Source organism: Galeopterus variegatus, unplaced genomic scaffold, assembly GCF_000696425.1.
Source record: "Galeopterus variegatus unplaced genomic scaffold, G_variegatus-3.0.2 Scaffold1545, whole genome shotgun sequence".
Lineage (NCBI taxonomy): Eukaryota > Metazoa > Chordata > Mammalia > Dermoptera > Cynocephalidae > Galeopterus > Galeopterus variegatus.
In genome coordinates, this window is record NW_007727656.1 from 182,029 (window position 1) to 203,764 (window position 21,736).

The window sequence follows — 21,736 nt, forward strand, 5'->3', positions numbered from 1 at the left end:
GCAGTGAACTTGTATTTGCAAAACGGCCGCCGCTTGGTTTATATTAGAAAATAGGAACTACACACAGGCAGACGCCTTATGATGTGCTTGCACCAGAATGTGGCCCAACAGGGCGCGGGTGGCTCACTCCTTTCCCGCCACCATGTTTTCCGCCAATGACTTCTTTCAGTATTTTAAAACTATTATCCAACTTAGCAGAAGTTGCTAAAGATCACTGGCGATGTGGCGAGTGGATTGGCAGTGCGCAGTCTGAGGGCAGGAAGACCACTTGGGAAACTGCTACACAAATTCAGGAGAGAAATGATACGGAGCTACTTGAAAATGGCAGCTGTGGAGATAGAAATAAGCAGTCTGGAAAGAGATTAAAGAAGGAGAATCTAAATAACTGAATCAATTGCCTAGTTGTAAGGGAGGGGGAGTTGAATGAAGAAGTCAAAGATGATGGTATGTTATCCAAGCAGAGATTATCATTTCTTGTTTGTTTGCTTTTTAATGTGGGTGTGGGAAGAGTAAATGGTGAGGTTAGTTGCAGACATACCAACTTTAAGTATTACTGTGATATTAGTATAATGATGGCAAAACCAATTGTACATACACAACAAATCATTTTTAACACCACTTTCCTCTATATCAACCATTTATCTTCTAAAATATTTTCTGAAATATTTTCAAAGAAACAAATAATAGTGATAGCTAGAAAAAAGCACACAGTGAAATTATTTTTATTGAACGTTGTAAATCAAATTATGTTGTAAAATAATTAAAAACTAAAAAAAGATAATTAAATTCTATAATATAAAAATATGAATAAAGTAATGGAATTAATACTTTCAAATTATATTAATATATTCATTAAAAAGAGTAAATACCTTCCAGCTCAGAGCCTGGAGACAAGCTGAACTAAAGAAGGAGCATGTAAGATGTTAGAAATGCTTGGAATTTGAACACTGGACTTATGAATGCACAGGAAAAAGAAAATACCTACATAAGCCTTCAAGGACAGCAGAACTAAAGAAAGCTTTAAAAGTCAAAGAAAACAGATTACAGTTACAACAGAGCATGGCAGAAACTAATGTAGAAAGACAGACCAAGGATAAAGGGTCTAAGAGTATAATCATTTGCAGTAACAATCGCAGTGATGTTCAGACAGTGATGCTTCAGTAGTGAAGAAAAGTCATCCTCTGCAGAGGACAGTTTGGCCTCCTCCACAAGCTTCTCCTCATCTGATTCACACTTAGATTCCAGCTCTTCTACTAGCAGCAGCACCAGCATCAGTACAGATCCAGCTCCAAAGATGAACCAACAAAGAAAAGAAATAGAATTGCTCCATCTATATTGGACTGAAAGACTGAAAACATTAATATGATTCTCAAAAGGGAATTTAGAATATGTTAAGGTCAAATAGGTTAACTGGTCAAAATTTCTCAAGTTCAAAAATTTCTAAACATTTTACATTGTAAGACTGTAAGGAGTATTAATAATGAATTATAGATAAAGACTTTTTATTTTAATGGTAAATCGTGTTTTTTCTTTTTTATCTTTAAAATATATCTCTCAATCTCGTTCAAATCTGAAATGCAGTAAATCTGTTTTTGTGATAAAACTTGTCTTTCCAAGTAAGTGTCATACTTTGCTAAAAGTTAACTATATGTATCAAACATTTTCAGAATAATGCTTCAAAATATCTAGCAATGAATGTCTAATGCTTTTTCCTGTGTATCATGTAAGAGTCAGTACATTGTTACTATAAGCTAGGAGTTTTCTTGCTGTTAATGTATGCTCTATTTTTATGTTTATGTTCAGGAAGTTATTCTGACTTCTTGTCTTAAATGAAAATTTCAAAGAACCTTTAATATATTTATACCCTTTGACTGCTACAAGTTTAAAGTTGCTGTGTTGTGCCATTCATTTGTTTCTGGTTCTGTGAGTTCTTAGAGTTATGCTTTTCTGAGCAAAAACGTTTTAGAGGCACCTAAAAAGGGATTTAAAATCCAAAACTACTTAGGAGTGCAATCTTTTTTTTTTTTTTTTTTTGGTGGGGAACCAAATCCTTGACATTAGTGTCACAAGGCTGTGCTCTAACCAACTGAGCTAACTGGACAGCCCCAGGAATCTAACCTTGGTGACTTTTGATAAATTCAGTGTATCACAAAATAAAACAGCCATGTAAAAGTATAGTTTAGATAAAAGTGATATAAATATCTTTGTGTATTAACTTGCTATAAAAGGTATCATTCAAAGGTAGAAAAAGGTAGGAGAAAGAGAGGTAATTTTTACAGAAAATTAGGACTACAAGGGTTGCTTTGTATTAAAAATACTTTTAAGCTTTATCATATGTATTGCCTTTGCCATTTTTGCAATTACAGTATGACATTAAAATGTAACGGGTCAGGGCCGATCCCCTGGCGCACTTGGGAGAGTGCAGCACTGGGAGCGCAGCAACGCTCCCGCCTGGGTTCGGATCCTATATAGGAATGGCCAGTGTGCTCACTGGCTGAGCGCGGTGTGGGCGACACCACACCAAGGGTTGCGATCCCCTTACCGGTCATGAAAAAGACAAAAAAAAAAAAAAGTAACGGGTCATATATGACAGCTACTGCACAAATAGAAGGACTTGGATTAATCTGGTGTGTTTACATAGCATATACATGGTTGAAATCTAGCATGAAAGTTGAAAAGGAAATACTACACAATATTTCTTAAAAGTAAATACTCTATTGGGGTGAGATATTTGATTTAACATCACAGTATTCTGTGATATCTTTTAACATTTTTGGAAAGAGATATCATTTGTAGAAAAAATTGATTTGGGTTAAATATAGGTTTTTCAAACTCAGAATGTTAAAGGTTTTTTTATGTTTTTATGAGAATGTACTAGAATATTACTTTTGAAGAAAATGGGCTTTTATTTAAATATTGAGATATGTGTATGCTGTGAATTTAAGAAACCTGTAATTACCTATAAGTTTTACAGAACTGTCTGCTTTCTTTGACTGTAAATAAACTTTAAAATGCCAACTTATAGGCTCCATACAAAATCTATCCATTGACAAGTAAATTTAATAAATTACTAATCAAACACAAAAAAATGGGGGAACATATTTCTACATATTAGTGTGTCTCAGGACTCAATAATCACATTATTGTTTTTGTTTTCAAGCCCAAACTTCTGAAGATTTGTCAAAAATTGATCTTCTTTGCATACGCTTGTTTACTAGACAGTATAGCCAGATTTTTCAATTTCTTTTCACTTATAGTTGATTGAAGAACACTTTTAATTAATTTTAATGTTGGTGTTTTTTCACATGAAGTAAAAACTCTTTTTCTCTGGAGAGAAACGTTCTTAAACATAAAAATAAATTTGTCAGATATTCATTATAATCTTATTCACAATAAATTCCAAAAATTGTGATCATATCCATGTCTTTGTTTCTTCAGGATGTATGCTAGTGGTTTTGAATAACTCTACAGTCAAAAATATTTCCACTAAAATATTTTCACCGAAAATTTATCATAAAGTTTTATAATATTGGTTACAACTACAGAAAATTTTTTTTCAAAAAATGAGAGAGAGAAAGAAAAAGAAAAAGAAAGTGGCAGAATGATAAGCATACATAGACATTATTTAATGCATTACTTTAGAACAAGTGTCCATTCTTAGTAAAAACAATTGAGGCATTCAAATATTGCTCTTTAAATTTTTTATGGCAGTGTAATACCAGTGACTTCTGTTTTCTCCTAATTTTAATTTCTTTAAAATTTTATTATTTTGTCTACGTGAATGTCCATTTTTTACTTTTGGTAAAAAAGTACTTTTTTGATAAGAAAGCACTTTTGGTTGTTGGTGTGTGTAGTTGACATCCTTATCCACATTTCCTGTGATTTTAAGGCTTAGTGTTTCACTGTACAATATATAAGGATGATTCCACCTGTTTGCAAATATTTTTGTATCTGATTAACCTCATCTAAAACCTCACACTAGGGAAGAAAAGATAACTTAAAAAATTGCATACAGCTAACATTGTTTATTTTGAATCCAGGAATCTAAGAATGTGGGAATATGTACTATCATAGGGCCTGGAAATGAACTGGGTCAAAAAAAAAATGAGCCTAATTAATTCCAAACAATTACAAACTGACTATAGGAAATAGGCGTAGCTGAGCCCACATGTGTCAGGGGCCAACTGCAAAACTGGCAGTTCTCCAAACTTACTTTCATATAGAATACAATGCTTATTAGAGATAATAAGTGCTAATTTTAAAACTTACATCTATATTACTAAAACTTAACAGTCAAACTCAGATAATTTTTTAGAACGTAAATTGCCAATATATTTTTTGCGGGAAGAGAATTTTATAAATGAGTTCTTTTTAGAATTTCTAATGCATGATGATAATAAAAGCAGATTGACTTGTAGTCAGGATTATTACTGATTTTGAATTCTCTACAGACCAAGCCTTCCCCTTTCCTTATTTGCCACACTGGAAGTTGGCCTCTTCTACAGCCCAGCCCTCGGTACTTCACTACAGTATACAGTTGGTTGTTATAGACCTGGACGTAGATTGAGGGATTTCAACCTCCACACTATTGACGTTTGGGCTAGATAATTCTTTGCCGAATCAATAGATCCATGTGGTTAGGGTTGGGTATGAAAAAGTCCAGTATGGAGTAACCACTATCTGGCAAGGCTTCTAGCTTATGCAATGATACATGTGGGAGGCAAGAGAGGAAGAGGGTCACTGGCTCAGCCAGCACATTCAGGTGAATCAATCGTTTTCCAGAACTGAGATGATAATGTACCTAGAGCCCTTTGAAATCCATTTTAGGTCAACGGTGATCTTGACAAGCAAAGTTACAGTGGAGTGTTTAACAGGGAAAGTTACCAAAGGGCAAAGCATTGAGAAACAGTTAAAAAGTGATAAAGCAGAGATATGCTTGACTATGAATTGGGCAAAATAACAGCTGCTTTCTCTAACACTACTCCTTACCAGAGAAACAGCATTGAATTTCTTCAAAGAGAGGCTAAGCGACCTGCTCGTTTTAATTCCCCAGGCTCTAGATCTTGCCTCTCTCTTAGTCTTGATGGACAAGTAGCCCAATGGGTTTGCTGTAAACTCCTTGCTCCTTGATGGTCATGTTCAAATTAAAAATATTTTCCCTGAATAGGTTTTTACACCATAAACTTTAGTCTCTCCCAAATTGCTATCTTTGTATTTAAATATAACTAAGAGAAATTTCCTTTAAAAGTTACTCAGTCATTTACAAATCCATAAATATCCTGGTATTTTGAAACCCACTTCTACCAATATATTAAGTTTTATGAATTTTGATTTTTGCCTCAAAAGGCCTCGCTTCACTTTTTAAAAATTTCAATAACTTAAGAGAACCACCATTTTTTGTGGAAGATATATTGTAAAAATGAAAATGTTTTAATTTCTATGCCTAATATTTTTGGAAACTTTAAGAGTTTATTTTTTAAAAAAATCTTTAGAAGCTTTATTCTATTTATAAAATAGAATTTCTTTTATTACCTTTGTTACTAGACTCAGGTCCACCTGCCACCCCAGATAAAGAAAGACCATTCAGAAGTCAAAAGTAGGTAAGGGTAGGAAGTCACCTTTTATTCGGGAATACAAGTGACCTGAGGAGATGTGTTCAGCTAACCTATCCCTCTGGTAAACCTAAAGGAGAATGGCCAGGCTAAAGCCACCTCAAAGACTCATATTTATTGAGGGTTTTTTAAAGAAAGGGCTGAGCGAATGGAACATGGGAACCGAAAAGCAAGAGATTGTGTGAGGTGTGGGGTCTCCATGCAAGTAGCCAGGTTCATGGTCTCCATCTGGTTTCTACTGTCATCTTTGCTGTTATCTCAGGGTCCTGCTGGAGGGGTGCAATCAGCATAGCTTTATTGATTTCTTCTTTGGTTTCCCAGCATCTGGCTAGTACATGCAAGTCTGCAAGTTTGCAGCTTCAGGCTGGCTGGAAAACAACTTTACCTTTATATAAATAATGTTTTCTTGCTCCATAACCAAGCTTCGAAATATCAAATAACCATGGGAAAAGACACAGCTCAGAAAAATGTATGCCAAGAAAAAAAATTGTGTCCTTTTAAAATTTTCCTACAACTCGTGAAGTTTTAGGTCCCAACATGGATTCAGTTCTGCTCACTTCAACATCTAGATTTTATTTTAACTAATTTCTTCCACTGGGAATTTTTCCCCTATTCCACAGCTTCCTATTGAATTGCCACCCTTCCTTCAAAAGTGAACTCAAACCCCACCTCCTCTGGAAAGCCTTCTAGTCAGATTGCTCTTCACTCCTCTATAATATTCCATTAGTACTTTATTTTCTTACTACAACACTTAATACAGTCTGTCCTGGTATTAGAATTATTTGTTACTACTCTATATAAGTCCATTGTGGACATGGATAATGTCCTCATCATTTTTACATCTCTTACTGAACCTAGCACAATGCTTTGCAAAATAGATGCTCGAAAATGTCTATTAAAGTGAATCAAAGCCAATCAGTGTGTTAAAAATAAATATGTACTGGGTTTTAATAATGTTTTCTGAACTAGCTTTAAATTATTACGGGCTTTCTTACAATAATCTTGAGCCTATCCAGGGCTAATTGGTAAATAATTAAAAGATGTAAATCATATATATGAATGGATTTATCGTTTATAAAGTGCCTTAGCTGATTAATTACTGAACAATCAATTAATACTTATTGATAATAATTATTTATTGGATTTTTCCCAGAAAACATGAAAGAATGGCATGGTGGTTACAAATTATTAATATAATTCATACATCATATCATAAAGCTGTTATAAAACTGCCACCGGTAATTTTATGACAAGAGACTTGGACTGCTACTTTATTACCTCTGTGACATTAGGCATATCTGTTATTCCTAAGATATGAATTCCTCATACATACCAATACTATTGCACAAAGTTACTGTCAAGATCAAATAAGATAACGAAAATAATAGCAGTTTAAATTATTGAGAGGTAAATATTCATTAAGAACGCTATGCTGTGTTCTCATTTAATTATCATAACAATCCTATGAGACACATTATCATCCTCATTTTTACAAATAAAGAAACCTTGACACAAAGAGCTTACACAATTTGCCCAAGGGACGATGGCTTTTAAGATGTAGAATTGGAATTTGATATCAGATAGTTTGATTCTAGAGCCAAAGCTCTTAGCCAAAATGCTAAATTGCTAGGTGTCAGCTCCATCCCTTTTTTTAAAACTAGGCTATATGTCATTAACTAGCTATTTCAAAATTTTAAGATCTAAAATTCCTAGAATAGAACTTTTCTTTAGATTTCCTGGAGATATAAACTGACAAATCTAATCAAAACACTCCATAAAAATTCAAATAAAGTTTAGGCAAAAAATAATCTATTAGAGGATTTAGTAAACATACTAGTTTATTGGTTTGCCAATTACCCACTACATACCTAGTTCCACTCTTTAGTATGTTACACATAAAAAACTTTGAATCAAAAAAATCTGTTAGCGTTTCATTTAGAGGGTTTACTGTTGTTTAGTGAGTCACTTAAAATCAAAACTTGAAACCTTGAATGGTTAATCTTAGGCATTACAGAAATACAAGACCTGAGAGATCCATCTATTTTCCTTCTAATTCCGAAAATTCTATCACATGCCATTCATTTCAGTTGCTTCTACATTCCCAATTTCAGTTGAAAGGGCTATTTGGAGAACAACACCGCCACCCAGGGGATAGAGGACTGAAAATGCAGAATAACTGAAATTTTTACTGCAGTGGTTCTGGGTTGTGGATGAAATACTCAGTTGTGTTGCAATCTGTCGTGAGTTGAATTACTAACAGTAGCTCAAGTACCTGACAGAATTCCCAATAGCAACTTCTCTTTTACCCACTCATTCAAGTAAAAGAGAAGGGTGTTGAGTTAAAACCACCTTCTCAGTAATAGCCCATAATTTTCCAACAGCTACCATAGTTAGAACCTATATGGGGAAAACACCTTAAAGCAAAAAAACAATGTGATCAAAGCAATCAAAACTGAAAAGGCAAATGGCAAAATTTAGTAACCATTTCTAACCATAATAAAAAAACCTCTTGGAAAACTGAAGAAAACTACCTGAATTTTATTAAACTATTCACCATAACAAATACCAAATGCCATTTCAAATGGTGAAATGTTAAAGCCATTCGCAATAAAATCAGGAACAAACTAAGGATACTTACTATCACTGTTATTGCTTAACATTGTTTTGAAACTTCTAGCAAACACAAAAACACAATAGAATACAATAATTGTTATAAATACTAAAAAAGAGAGGTAATTATCTTTCTGACGATATGATTGCATACTTAGGAAATCCTCCCTCTTCCCTTCCAACCCCCAGAAAACACTTGGAAAAGTGATTGAATAACAAATACACCAAAAAAATTTCAGTTTCTATCTATTCTGGTAATAACCAGCTAAAATAGACAGAAATGTAAGAACATATTCCATTCACAATTGCAACAAAAACCATGAGAATAAATTTTAAATTTTATTTTTAGTTAAAAGTTAATACTAATACATGGTAAAAAAAATTTCAAAAGGTATGAAAAAAAAAATCCATGGTAGAAAGACTTTACCTATATCCCCAGCCACTGACTTCCCCTACAAGAACAACAATGCTATACAAATGAGTAAATGTTGTGTGTGTGTGTGTACACATATCCTTCCTTCAAACACAAACAATAGCATACTTTAGCACACTATAGTGCAGTGCCACTTGATTTATTGATTGTACAATATAGCATGAAAAGCCTTTCATTACAGCAAATAAAGAGCTGATTGCATATATCTAAAGTATATTGCCTTGGATTGTGTCCCCCCAAAACTTAACTCCCACTGTGACAGTGTTAAGAGGGTGAGAAATCCTGTTTTGGTAATTGAAAGGTGGGGTCATGAAGTGGTGATTGGATTGTAGAACCATGCCATAGTGAATGGATCAATAATGGTGGTCAGGGGTGTAGTTCTGAGATCTTTAAGAGAAGAGTTCATGAGAGGTTAGTTTTTCTCTGCTCTGCCATTTTCTGCCACGTGAGATACCTGGGTCACTGTCATCACTACCAAGACCCTCACCAGATATGTTCCCTGGATTTTGGACTTCCCAGCCTCTGAAAGTGTAAGCAATAAATTTTGTTTTCTTTATAAATCATCCAGTTTTGTGGGTTGTTATAAGCAACAGAAACAGACTTATACATATACAGTCGGATAAGTTTTAACATATGTTTACACTGTGATACCATTGCCAAAATTAAAATGATATATATTGATCACACCCAAAAATTTCCTCATGACCGTTCGTAATTTGTCTTTCCCATCCTGCTATCCTTCCTCATCCCACTTCCCTAAACAACAATAAATCTATTTTTTGTCAGTATAGATTATTTTTCATTTCCTAGAATTTGAAATTAATGGAATATTATGTTAAAAAGTTCAATCATACCAAGCACTAGCTAGAATGTGGAGCAACTGGAATTCTCAAATATCACTGGTGGAAATGTAAAGTAGTACAACCACTTTAGAAACAGTTTAGCAGTTTCTTAAGAAGCTATACATCCACCAGCCATATGATATATAGTCTTCTCCTCCTAGATCAATAGAGAAATGGAAACATGTGTCTATTAATGTTCAGAGCAGCTTCACTTGTAATAGTCAAAATACAGAAACAATCCCAAATTCCATTTAACAGGCAAATGAACTGTGGTACACACACACACAAACACACACACAATGGAACAGCACTCAGCAATAAAAAAGAATATACACTACAACATGGATAAATTTTAAAATAATTATGTGTAAGAGTGAGAGAATTCAGGCAAAAAGAGTACTTTTCTATTTATATAAAATTCCATTTATTTACTGATCCAAAAAATCTTTGCCTAACCCAAGGTCACAAAGTTTTTGTCCTCTGTTTTCTTCTGGAAGTTTTGGGTTTTATATTTGGGCATGTGAACTATTTTGAGTTGTTTTTGCATGTGATATGAGATATAGGAAAGTGTTTTGTTTTGATTTTGTTTTGCTTTGTTTTGCATATGAATATCCAACTGGTCAGGCACAATTTGTTGAAAAGACTACTTTTCCACTGCTGAACTGCCTTTGCAAATTTTCAAAAATCATTTATCCACATATGTGTGTATTTTTTTCTTGATTCTATTCTGGTTGCTAAATATCCATGTTTAGTTGTGGTCTACAAATATATGACTACAATGTATGACAAGTACTAAGTTATAGAAATGGCAGTAATCCCACATGTTAAAAAAGGAAAATCCCACATGTTTGAAGTGATCATGGATGGATTCTCAAGGAAAGTAAGTGTTATGAACTGAATTCCTCCCCCCCCATTTCATATGTCGATGTTCTAAATCCCAGTGTGATGCTGTTTGGAGATAAAGCCTTTAAGGGAGTTAAGGTTAAATGAGTTCTTAACAGTGGGATCCTAATCCAATAGGATTGGTGTTCGTATAAGAAACAAAAGAGACACTGGAGAGCTCTCTCTACATATGCACAGAAGAAAGGCCATGTGAGGACATAGCCACAACAAGAAGGTGACCATCTGCAAGCCAAAAAAAATAGCATTTACCAGAAACTAACCCTGATGGCACCTTGACCTTGGACTTCTAGCCTTCAGAACTGTGACAAAATAAATCTCTGTTGTGTGAGCTACCCAGTCTATGGTATTTTCTTATAGCAGCCCAAGCAGAATAGCACAGTGGGATTTAAGAAACTCTTAAGGATCCTGAAACAGAAAAAAAAAAAAATCCCTACTGACTATGTTTGTGGATCTTTAGTTCCACTAGTTCCTGGAACACTGTATTAAAGAGGAAAAAGGCCTCAACATAGATGCTTTCAATGATAATAGCTTTGTTTCTTCATACATCTGACAGCATTTAATTGATCCAGTGCAGCCTTTCAGGAATAAGGGGGGCGGGGCACTTTGATATGTTTTTTTCCAGAGAAACTTGCAGTCTAATTAATATAAATAATTATTATTATTAGAGGAAATGTGCATAACTTAATGAGAGCAGGTTAGTAGAATCACCTTTGTATACAAACAAAATTATTTTTGAGATTGTAGCATCAAAAGAAGGTGGTGGGTTAACATTGAGGTGATATATCTAGGACAAATGATTTCATATTAATATTGCAAAAACAGAAAAATATAAGTCTCTTTAAAAACAGGAACATCTAAAATTGCTGAGAGTTTATAATGTAAAAGAACAGAAAGTACACAAGGAATTCCAAATTAAAATAGACTATCTTAATACTATAAATATGAACTGCTGATGAGAAAAATTAACTTCTGTTGGGGGCTATGAAAGGAATTCTTAAAAGAGATGGATGGAATTTGACATGGTCTTAAAAACTAGTGCTTGAGAAAGCAGATGTGGTAGGGGAAGCCTCACAGGCAAAGGAGAGAGCAGTGGCAACAGAAAGGAGGAAAACAAATGCTGAGCCTGAGGAGACTGTGGAGGCTAAAGAATTGAGGTTTTGGGAAGCAAGAGGGTTGGTCAAGAGAAAAGGCTGCAAAGCCTTAAGAGCTACAGACAAATTCTGTATGAATATATTTTCCAAATCATTATGGGATTATAAAATACCTTTCTAATGAATTAGAAGACACATTTTCCATAAAAGCTCTACATTTATCTTTATTATTTGACATTCTTTCTTACGTATTTATATATGGAGTATCTACTATCCACCTGGAGTTGAAAATTCTCCTACCCTTCAAGAGCTCAACTTTAATGAGGGGAGATAGTCAAAGCAGACAATTGCAATTTAGTGTATGATCTAGTAATGGCAAAACTACCTTCAGGCAATACTAGGCAAACAGGAAATAAGCAGCTAATCCATTTCTACCCATTAAGAGAATACCAGTCCAAAAACACATTAAGTAAATGCCAATGCAAATAGAAGTCTGAGCTGTTCTAAGTGGAGTATGTATCGATGAATTAAGAGCACAGGCTCTGGACAGGGCAGATTTCTTAGACAATGCTCAAAAGCGGGCCTTGGTTAAATGTCCTTTGATCAGTCTTGAAATTATTATTTTATCTTTGAATTTGAGTTTTGTAAGTGAAGTCCAATGGGACAATGAAACACATGCCAAGGGCTTGTAGTCCCAGATCATGTGTGGTCCTGCCCCCCGCAGCCTCCCCAGATGGGTTCTCTGCCCTCCTGCTTTCCTGTCCCCACCCAGTAATTGCTGCCCCCTTGCCTCAGTGCATGCACCCCTTCCAGAGTCTTGGGGCAGGAGTTCCAGGTACCTTTGAGGGTCTGCACTGGCACCCCAGTATTCCTGTGCTTGACGGAGAACCAACATTAAATAGCAAAAACACCATGATGAGTGAAGAGATACCGTGGAAGAAAGAAACTTAGTTCTGCTTTTTGAAAGAGGGTCCCAGGGTTTCATTTTGCACCGACCCCACAAATTATGTAGCTGGACCTGAAGTCTTGTAGCAGTGGACAGCTCCAATATGGTAACTCTGGGCAAGACACTTGGCTCCTCTGAAGTCAGTTTCCCCGTGGTAAAATAAGAATAACAGTTCCTATCTCGTTGGATTTCTGTGAAGATTTTGGAGCTAATTCATATAGAGTGTTTTGTCCAGCACTTGACTCTTTTTAATGGTCAGTACTAGAAGATGTTAACTTTTAGTTATTATCTTATATTATTTAATTCGGATTCACTCCCTTATGTCTCCTCTGACTGTAGGTTAATATTTCAAAACAGTCATTCCCACAGGAAGTAGCAAGTGTGCCTCATAGTTTTGTTCAAAATGTTTATTACCTAAATTTAAACCTTTCTACGGTGTGCAGGAAAACATATACATTCCTCAGCTATAATGTGAAGCTGAAAAAAAAAAAGCTGTGAGCTTCTAACACGGAGTTTGTTAGAAGCGCAGAAATGTTCACAAATTTGATAGACCAAAAAATCAGAGCAAATATGTCTCTCAAGTGCTTTACCCTTTCACAAAAGCTCTTTCTCCCCTCAGAGGAAACAAAAACGAAGGCCCCTATAGCTCCGGGCCCCGTCTACAAAAGAACAAAATAAAATCAACATCTTGAAAACCTAAGGTCTCAGCTAACAACAGCCGACACACCGCTCTCTGGGCCCCTGCCCGCGCCTGGTTTCCATAGGAACGAGCAATTCCGGCGCGTCACCCTCTGAGCCGGAAGTTGTTCTCCCTCAGTTCCATTTTTCCACACCAAGCGTTGGCGCAATCCGGCGGTGGATGAGTTTTGGGCTGAAGAGGCCGCCGTTGAGGGGCGTGGCGACGCAGCCGTGGTGTGGTGGAGTTCACGTGCGAGCAGCGGCGGATCCACTTTCTCTACCTACCATGGCGCAGCCAGGACCCATGAACCTCAATAACGAGGTAAGCGCCGAGGTCTGAGAACCTACGGGGCTGACTTTGAGTGCCTTCAAAACCAGGTCCTTTGCGTATTTCCGACGGACGCTGGGCGGGGGCGGGGGCAGGGCGTGCGGCTGGAGGAGTTTCTGGATGGGCCCAGGCAGATTTCCCGGACCTCGAGTTTGGCAACCGGGGTAATTCCCTTTCATGAATTCTAGGTGACTAGGTACGAGACATGTCTCTGGCTCCCAGACCCTGCGATTTTTTATCTATGGGGCTTTGGGAAGACCATTTAAACTATGCTCAGTGTCCTCGTCTGTAAAACGAAGCTTAGAATAGTATCTTCTTTACAAAGTTGTTGTGAGAATTGAGAAATGTAGAGTGTTTGCACAGTGCCTAACGCTTAGTAAATTCTCAGTACACATTACCAGCATTTTGTTGACTGTCGAAAATGAAGGTGAGGGATTAAGAGCTATAGCTTCTAAGAAATTACTGATATTCAATGAGACCGTGTACACTCAGTACCCTATTTCTTTCTGCATTTTCTGTGTTATTTCTCTGCATCCATTTACACCAAAACTAAAAGAAAGAGTTGTTTATACTTGCTGTCCCTAATTCCCCTTGTCTGGTTCTTTTCTCAATCCAGTGTCATCGTCAGACATTTGCCCTCACCACCACCTCCACCATAGAGTGTTAACGTTATCAGGCTACTATTTCTGCCATTTACCCCTTTCCAGTTTTTGCTTCTATTCAACAAACTAATAAGTCTTCTGAAGTCTTGAAAGTCTGGAAAAGTGAGGATCAAATGAGGACCTCGCAGCTAATACAGCAAAGGAAGTTCCTTATCCTCCTTATTATGTGGATATATAAATGTCCACTATGAACAAGTCACTGTTCAGGTTACACAGTTGTTTAAGACATAACTTTATATTTTCTGGTAACCTGTACTCAGGTGGGAAAGTTTAAGTAACATCAACCTATGGTACACAACAATGTATGAAGAATACCCCCCGCCCCCCCAAAAGTAAAATGAAGTGAGTGGTATTTGTCTTTGGTCTTTAAGGATTTTACAGAGGAATTGTAGTTAAGTGATTATGTAAAGGGGAGAAAGGCATTCCGGGCAGAGGGACCAGCATAAGCAGGGAAGGGTGGTATATAGATCCCTTGGATGGTATAGGGATAGGTACTTCCTTGGCGCGAACTTGTGTGATGAAGTAGGAAATAAAACTGAAACATATTACTGCCTTACTGCCAGATTTATGAGTCTAGATTTAAGTGGGCAGTGGCATACAGTTCTCTTCTCCTCAGTCCATTTAGTACTTATTCCTACTTTGTCATTTTCTTAGGGAGACCATTCTTGGCTATTATTTACCCCTTTTATAAGGTTTTGTAGCACCGTTTAATTTTCAGCACTTATGTATGTGACTGTGTGATAGATTTCTTATCCCCTCCTCCTGACTAAATTTTTTCTTACTGTCGTATCCTCAGTATCTATCTGTTGAATGAACAACGTGAGGCATCATTTTTATGATCCTTAATATCTTAGGTTAGCTCTTCTTAACTGGGATTTAGGGATATATTTCAGAGGTGCTGTAACTGCCTGAAATTATTTGTAAATTTGTGTTAATATGTCTGTCTCTGTGGGGGAAAAGAGTCCGTACATTTCACCAGATTTGCAAATGTTTATAAATGGCTGTGGTATTGTCTTTGAGATATTGTTACTCACAGCTGTGATTTATTTATAGGAATCCTTGTTTTATAGCTATAATTAAAAACTATATGGCAGTCTAATTTTACAATATATTTAATTTTTCAGAATGTCTTTTGTGAAAATAAAAGCCTGCCTGCAGAGCTACCCATTATAGTATGCTAACTTTCAATGTTTTTTACTCTTAATAGTTCTATTCTTATAAAAATTTTCCCAAGGATAAAGACCAAATACTTCTTGGCTCCGGGTTTTTAAAATACAATTATTCTTGTGAAGTAAAGTAAAATTTTACCTTTACTTTTTAAATAATAAATTATTACTTTTTACTTCATCTTATGATTATTTATTGCATGTTTTATCCTCCCTGGTACTTTATGTATACTTTGAAGGGAGACTATTTAACTCCTTTATTATAGCAACTATCCTAACTTCTAGCATAGGAAATTGTCTGCAGATAATAATAAGTAAATATATATTGGGCAGATGAAAGTATGGTTACCACAACTTGTGTTAACTAATGTTCAAATGAAGGGGAAAAATCTCTTAAATGTAGACTTTTCCCTTTTGCCATTAGAACTAGAGAAGGAAGAATGCACAATTGAAAACAACAGTGCTCTAGCATTTAGAGAGTAAAGAATTTGCAAAACTAACCAGGATTTGTTCCGGTCATCTGTTTCTTTAGGCAGTAGTGAATGAATGTAAAATCAGAATTAGGAGATGAAACAGTCTGGTGGAATACTTTAATTCCATAGGAGGGGCAAGTGTCTTTCTATAAAACTGACGTTTTATTCTTTGATAGCAAATTACCAGAAAGACATTGAAAAATTACTTTTTTTTTCTTATAGTAAAGGTAGAAACTAAAGTGCCAAAGAACAAATTGACTTTTCTGCACATATTATAAAAGATAAAAATGTCAAGAACCATGTTTGTATTGCTTATGAAGCTATAAAACTCCTGTGTCATGGGCCGGCCCGGTGGCGCACCGGATAGTGCGCCGCTTGGGAAGCGCGGCGGCGCTCCCGCCCGAGGGTTCGGATCCCACATACAGACCGGTTCCCGCTCACTGGCTGAGCGATGCACGGGAGCAGCACCGAGGGTTGTGATCCCGTTGCCAGTCCCCGGTCCGGTACGGGGGCAACACTGAGGGTTGCGATCCGTTGCCGGACACGGAAAAAGACAAAAGACAAAAAAAAAAAAAAAAAAAAAAACTCCTGTGTCATAATTGGATGCATAGTACTTTTTAATAATTTTTCTGAAATAGAAAATTAGGGTCCATCTATAAGGAGAGAACCAATTTATTGGGTTGTTAAACTCTTATGGAAACTTTTGCTAGGTGGCAGCATATGCTCAGTAAAGGTGAAGTTGTAGATAATCACTAAGCACTCTAGATTTCTTAAACTCTTTCTCGTCAGAAATAAAAAGAAGTATAATTTAACGGTAAGTTGCCATCTAAATGGCCAGGTTAAAGTCCTCTTTATAAAATCATAATTAATTTTAATGATGAAATACTTCAAACATATGCAAATAAACAAATGTCCTTGTAATTCACTTTCTATATTTAGTAAATATCTGTGCTTAGCTATATCTTGCTGTTCAAATCCACCCACCTTCTTTTCCATTTCACAGATAATTATTACTCTTTTGGTGTGTGTTTTTCTCACGTATATTTTTGTAATTTTAGTGACATATATATGTATCTATACCTGATGTATAGTATTGTGTTTTATGTTTAAACTTTAAATGTGTAGTATCATACAGTATAAATGTGTTATACGTATCATTTTACAAGTTATTTTTTTCAGCAGACATCATTTTCAAAGTGCACATCTCCTGCATTGATTTAAAATACTACGTTGCTGTGTGCTCTATTTATATACAATATTTTATCTCTTGTACAATATTTTATAAGAATGCTGCATTGGATAATCTTGTGCCTTGCCTTTTTGTATTGTTGGAGCTGTGTCTTCTGGATAGATTCCTAGAAGTAGGATTTTTGTTAGGTATTGCCAAAGTTTCCTCTGGAAGGAGAATACCAGTTTGCATTTCTACCAGAAGTGTATGACAGTGCCTGTTTCCTCACAGCCTCACGAACAGAGTATGTTGTCATATATTTTTTTTTTTTTTTGTATTTGCCAATCTGATAGGTAAGTAATGAATAGCCAGATATCTTAATGTAGTGTAAGAAACACAAATATATACTTATATTCTTATATATGTTCTTTCTCACTGCAAGCTCCCCTAAAACAATACTAGCTCTTGGAATAACTGTTTTGTACTAACCACAGATTTTTGTTATAGTTTAATTCAAATACGTTGTAAAGTCAGGGCATTACCAATAGAGCCTTGCTAGTTGACTGATTAGCAGATAGCCAGCCAAGAATCAATTCAAAGTAGCATTTAATTCTGTCTGTGAACCAAAGTCTGCTGTCAGCTTTGTATATCAGAAACTTGCTGTTATTGTAACCCCAAAAGTATAGCTCATTCACTCAAAAACAAATTCACATTAAACAAAAGCATATAAAAGTGTAAATGAGAAAGCTAGTTTATTAAGAAATATCAGGAGTCTTCAAAGATTTCATGAAAGGATTCATATTATCTTTTAACTTCATTTTTCCATGAACTTTTTGAAGTACCCTCATATATCTAACATAGATAATAATGCCAACATTGTAAAACACATTCTTTGCCTGTCTACTGATCATCATCAGCTGCTTGGAATATAGAACTACAAGAAGGGGTTTTAGTTGCATGATTCATTCTTGGGTTATGATGCATCTATCCCTGTAATTGAGTTATTCCAGAATAGATTGGATTTCTCAAGTCTCTGAACTGGAGAACCCTTTTTTTGGAATTTCCTCAAGTTGTACACTGCCAGCTTTTGCTTCTTTGTGGCTTCCTTTCCTGTGTTTATGTCGACTCTTCCCAATCTGTTCACATGGTCTTTTCCCGAACAAGTCTATTAGGTTTCCACTTTATTTATGATCACATTTTTGTACTGTCTATCCAAGAGGCATCCAGGTTGTTCGGACTGCTTTCAGATTTTACCAGGTTAACTCTTAGGGCATCTATATGCCTGAAGTTCTAGGTAACACTTCACTGTCCTCACATATATATTCTGTTTACAAGTCTTAACTCCTTTTCTTCTGACTGTCTTAAATGCATTCTTTTGCTGTTTGGAATCCCTCAGCTTGAGTTTATTGGTCTTAGTGGTGATGGCCTACAGATTTTTTTTCTTCAATTTCTGTCTTCAAATTCTTTCCTTCTACTTCTCTTTCATTTTGTTTCTTCTCTGTCAGTATATTTTATTATCACAATTATGACTCTATTTTTCCCTCACTCACCTTATTTCCCATTTCTACTTTCCCTCCCAAACAATATCTTACTGATTTCACAGTTCTAACAATGATAGTTCTGCTGGCTTTTGGTTGAAGAATTTGTCAAAGTGTACTGCCCTTAAGCAGTGCTTTGGCCTTCTGCCAATATTGGGTGTTTTAGGCCTATTTGTTGTCTTCTGGGTCATCTGTCAACCAGTTTCATAATTTCTGGGTGACAAATGAATTGGCATCCTTTTAAATCTTAACTAAAAGGTCATCAGTTTTACAAAAATAAAGCTAAGTGCTTGGAGTGGGCAGTTGTGACAAAAGTTAATTTTTAATTCCATTTTTACATAAAGCGAATATGCTTTTTTTTTAGACACTAAACTTTTCAAATTTTTCTACTGCTTGTACACAGATAGTGAAAAACTTAATAAGGTAGGAAGCATTTTTTGGTATTGGCATGAAACTATATTAAGTATACATAAAGTATATGAAATATTTCCTTTGCTTTTAAAATTTCCTTATCCAGTAATGGCAAATATACTACTTCTTAAAGTGGAATTTTAAAATTGGAGACTAGCTTTCCCATAATTGGAATGTAACCAAGGACCAACTCTGCCCACTGCTATTTATTAACTTTGGTTAACAGTGGTTAGCAAATATACAGTGAAATATTATCATCTCATGCACCTGCAAGGTTCAGCAGTTAGAAACGTTTGTTAATATATTTAAATGCACAATTTATCATTTGGTATTAATTTATTTTATAAATGACTTTCAAAAAAATGTATCACAAACCTGTTATAATTCTGCTTAAGATATGTAGCAATTCTTTTTTCACTTAAACCTTATCTAAATGGCTTTTTATTTATGTAAAGTATGATTTTTTTTTTTAATGGAGCTAACTGAAACAAATTCCAAAGATGTTATCATATCCAGTAGGAAGGAAAACTAAGTATGTATTCTTTTAATATTTAATTCATTTGAAACAGTGAATGAACAAGCGAGTATTGCTACAGTTCAGGTCATTTATTTAACAAATACTTACTGAACACATACGAGTACTGCATGCCATGCACTGTGTTAGGTGTTAAGGTGCAGTGCTGAGTAAAACCAGATGCTTGATCTTCATAGAATTTATAACGTACTGAAGGAAAGACACATTCAACATAAATTAAAAATAAAATAATAAGAGTCATGATAAATTCTAGAGATACTGGTTACTCTTAAGTGCTTGTTTGTAATGGGGAATTTGTGACCCTCACAGGGAGGCCAGAAAAACTTTCCTCAGAAATGACGATTTAGCCAAAATCAGAGTAAGCAGATATTGACAGGCTAACATGGGAAGAAGGAACATTCCTACCAGAGGAAATATCAAGTGTAATGACTTTATGGTAAATGTGAGCATGGTGAGGACAGGGGACTAAAAGAATGCCTTTGTGGCCATCCTAAGAGCAACTGGAAAACATTGGAAAGAGTTAAGTAAAGTGTGACATCAGATCTGTGTGTTGGAAAATTTTATTCTGACTGCATTATGGATAAATGAATGGAGAGGGGCAAGAATGAGTATAGAGATACCAGTGAACAGTAACTCAGTGAATATTTCTAGAGGTCAAGATTGCAAAAATAAAGTGGTACAATTTAAAAGATAATTAGGAGATAAAATTAACAGGACTTGGTTATACATTTATTGTGAGGGATGATGACCTTTAGGTTCATAGCTGAAAAGATTGTTTCGTTCTCTTTAATATGAAACACTAAAAAAAAAAAAGTGAGGTGGATCCAATCGGAGGTGAAGAACATGAGTTCAAGTGCAAATTTGAGATGATTTTGAGCACACTAAAAAAGAAATGTCAAGCAGGCCACTTGCACATTTAGGTCTAGAGCTAAAAGGAGAGGTTTCAGCAAAGGTAAAAACTTGGAGTCATCTTTGTTTAGGTGGCAAGTTAAACCAATATGCGCACGTAAGATCACTTAATGCTAAAAAGTACATTGTGAAAAGAAGAGCTGGCCTAGGAGTGTCCCTTGAACTCTTTAACATTTCATGGCTGGGTAGAGGTGAATGAGCCTTCAAGATGTCATGGCTAGAGAGGAAGGAGGAAAACTAGGAGAGTATTCTGTCATGGAAACCAAGGAAATAGTGGAGGAAGTGGTCAACAATGTCAACTGCTGCTGAGAAGTAAAGTAAAATGAAGTCTCAAAAAATCCCCGTTAGATTCAGAGACTTTTGGAAATCATTGGTGTCCTTAGTGACAGCTTTTAGTTGACTGATGAGAATGGAAATCAAACTGGAATTGTGTGGCATTCAGAAATGAAGATACTGAGTTTGGACATCTCTTTTTTAAAAGCTTGGCTCTGAAGGCAGTTTAGGAGTGGTTGCTTCTAGTGAACTATGTAGTGAAGCTGTTTTGTTTGTCTTGTCTTTAATAAAAATACTCAAATATGTTTAAAAATCAGTGGAAAATAAATCCATTTAAGAGAATGATAATGACAGTGCTAGAGTAAAGGGATAATCCATAGTAAGGATTGAGAAAGCAGAAGAGGATGGGCTCCAGAGCACAGTTAAAAGATTAACCTCAGATATGTGTAGGGGAATTTCTTACAGTGTAACTATTAATAGAAGAAGATGGGTGATGTAAGTAAATTTACGTTTATGGAGTAGAAAGATGATGGTTCCCAACTGATGTTTATTTTCTCCATTAAATTGGAAGAGAGAGGAGAGGAGAAGGACCAGAGCTTTTAGGAGAACGGGCAGAAGTTTAAAATAGTCATTGTAGAGTGAACTGATCAGAAAAATATAATAGGAAGTATGAGGATCCATTTGAGGTTATGATGAATTTATAGTAGATATGTTGCAAGTATCTTCTGGCTATTGGGTTGTGGAGGTCTTGAAGAACTCAGAACGTTGTTTTCATTTAGGAGTAACCTTTTGCTAACAACAAAGATAGGATTTTATGGTATTGGCAAATGTTGATTATATACTGTAGAGCTAGGGCTAGCGTCTGGAGCTCACAGACCCCTAGAGCCCGTTCACAAACCCTTTACAATGATAGGAAGAGCTGACATCAAAGGATCAAAAAGTGACGTAGCTATGAACGCTTGGCTGCCACAAGCTGGTTCTGTTTGCCTTGTGGCAACAATTGAGCCCTCAAAAGCATTTTGTTAAATGTCCGGAAACAGGTAGCAAGGTATGTTCAGTGGATTTAAAGGACTTTTTGATTGCTCCCGAGGAGGTGGGTGAAATGTTCAATTTCGAATAGGGAGCAGGCCAAGGTACTCATCTTTTGGGGGCAGGAAA

General features: G+C 35.7%; 2 protein-coding genes across 2 annotated transcripts in view; both read left to right on the forward strand.

Annotated features, from left to right (window-relative positions):
* The first annotated feature begins 155 nt into the window (after positions 1-155).
* On the forward strand, positions 156-1,366 carry LOC103594372 (zinc finger CCHC domain-containing protein 10-like). The gene is given in 3 exon segments (XM_008577581.1): positions 156-349; positions 861-1,135; positions 1,167-1,366. Coding segments are annotated over 3 exon segments (669 nt in total).
* Positions 1,367-13,356: 11,990 nt separating this feature from the next.
* SRFBP1 (serum response factor binding protein 1) overlaps positions 13,357-21,736 on the forward strand; it is a 55,558-nt gene continuing 47,178 nt past the window's right edge. Inside the window, exon 1 of the mRNA XM_008577580.1 lies at positions 13,357-13,437. Coding sequence (XP_008575802.1) covers positions 13,402-13,437 — 36 coding nt within the window. The 5' untranslated portion in view covers positions 13,357-13,401. The remainder of the gene's footprint in view (positions 13,438-21,736) is intronic.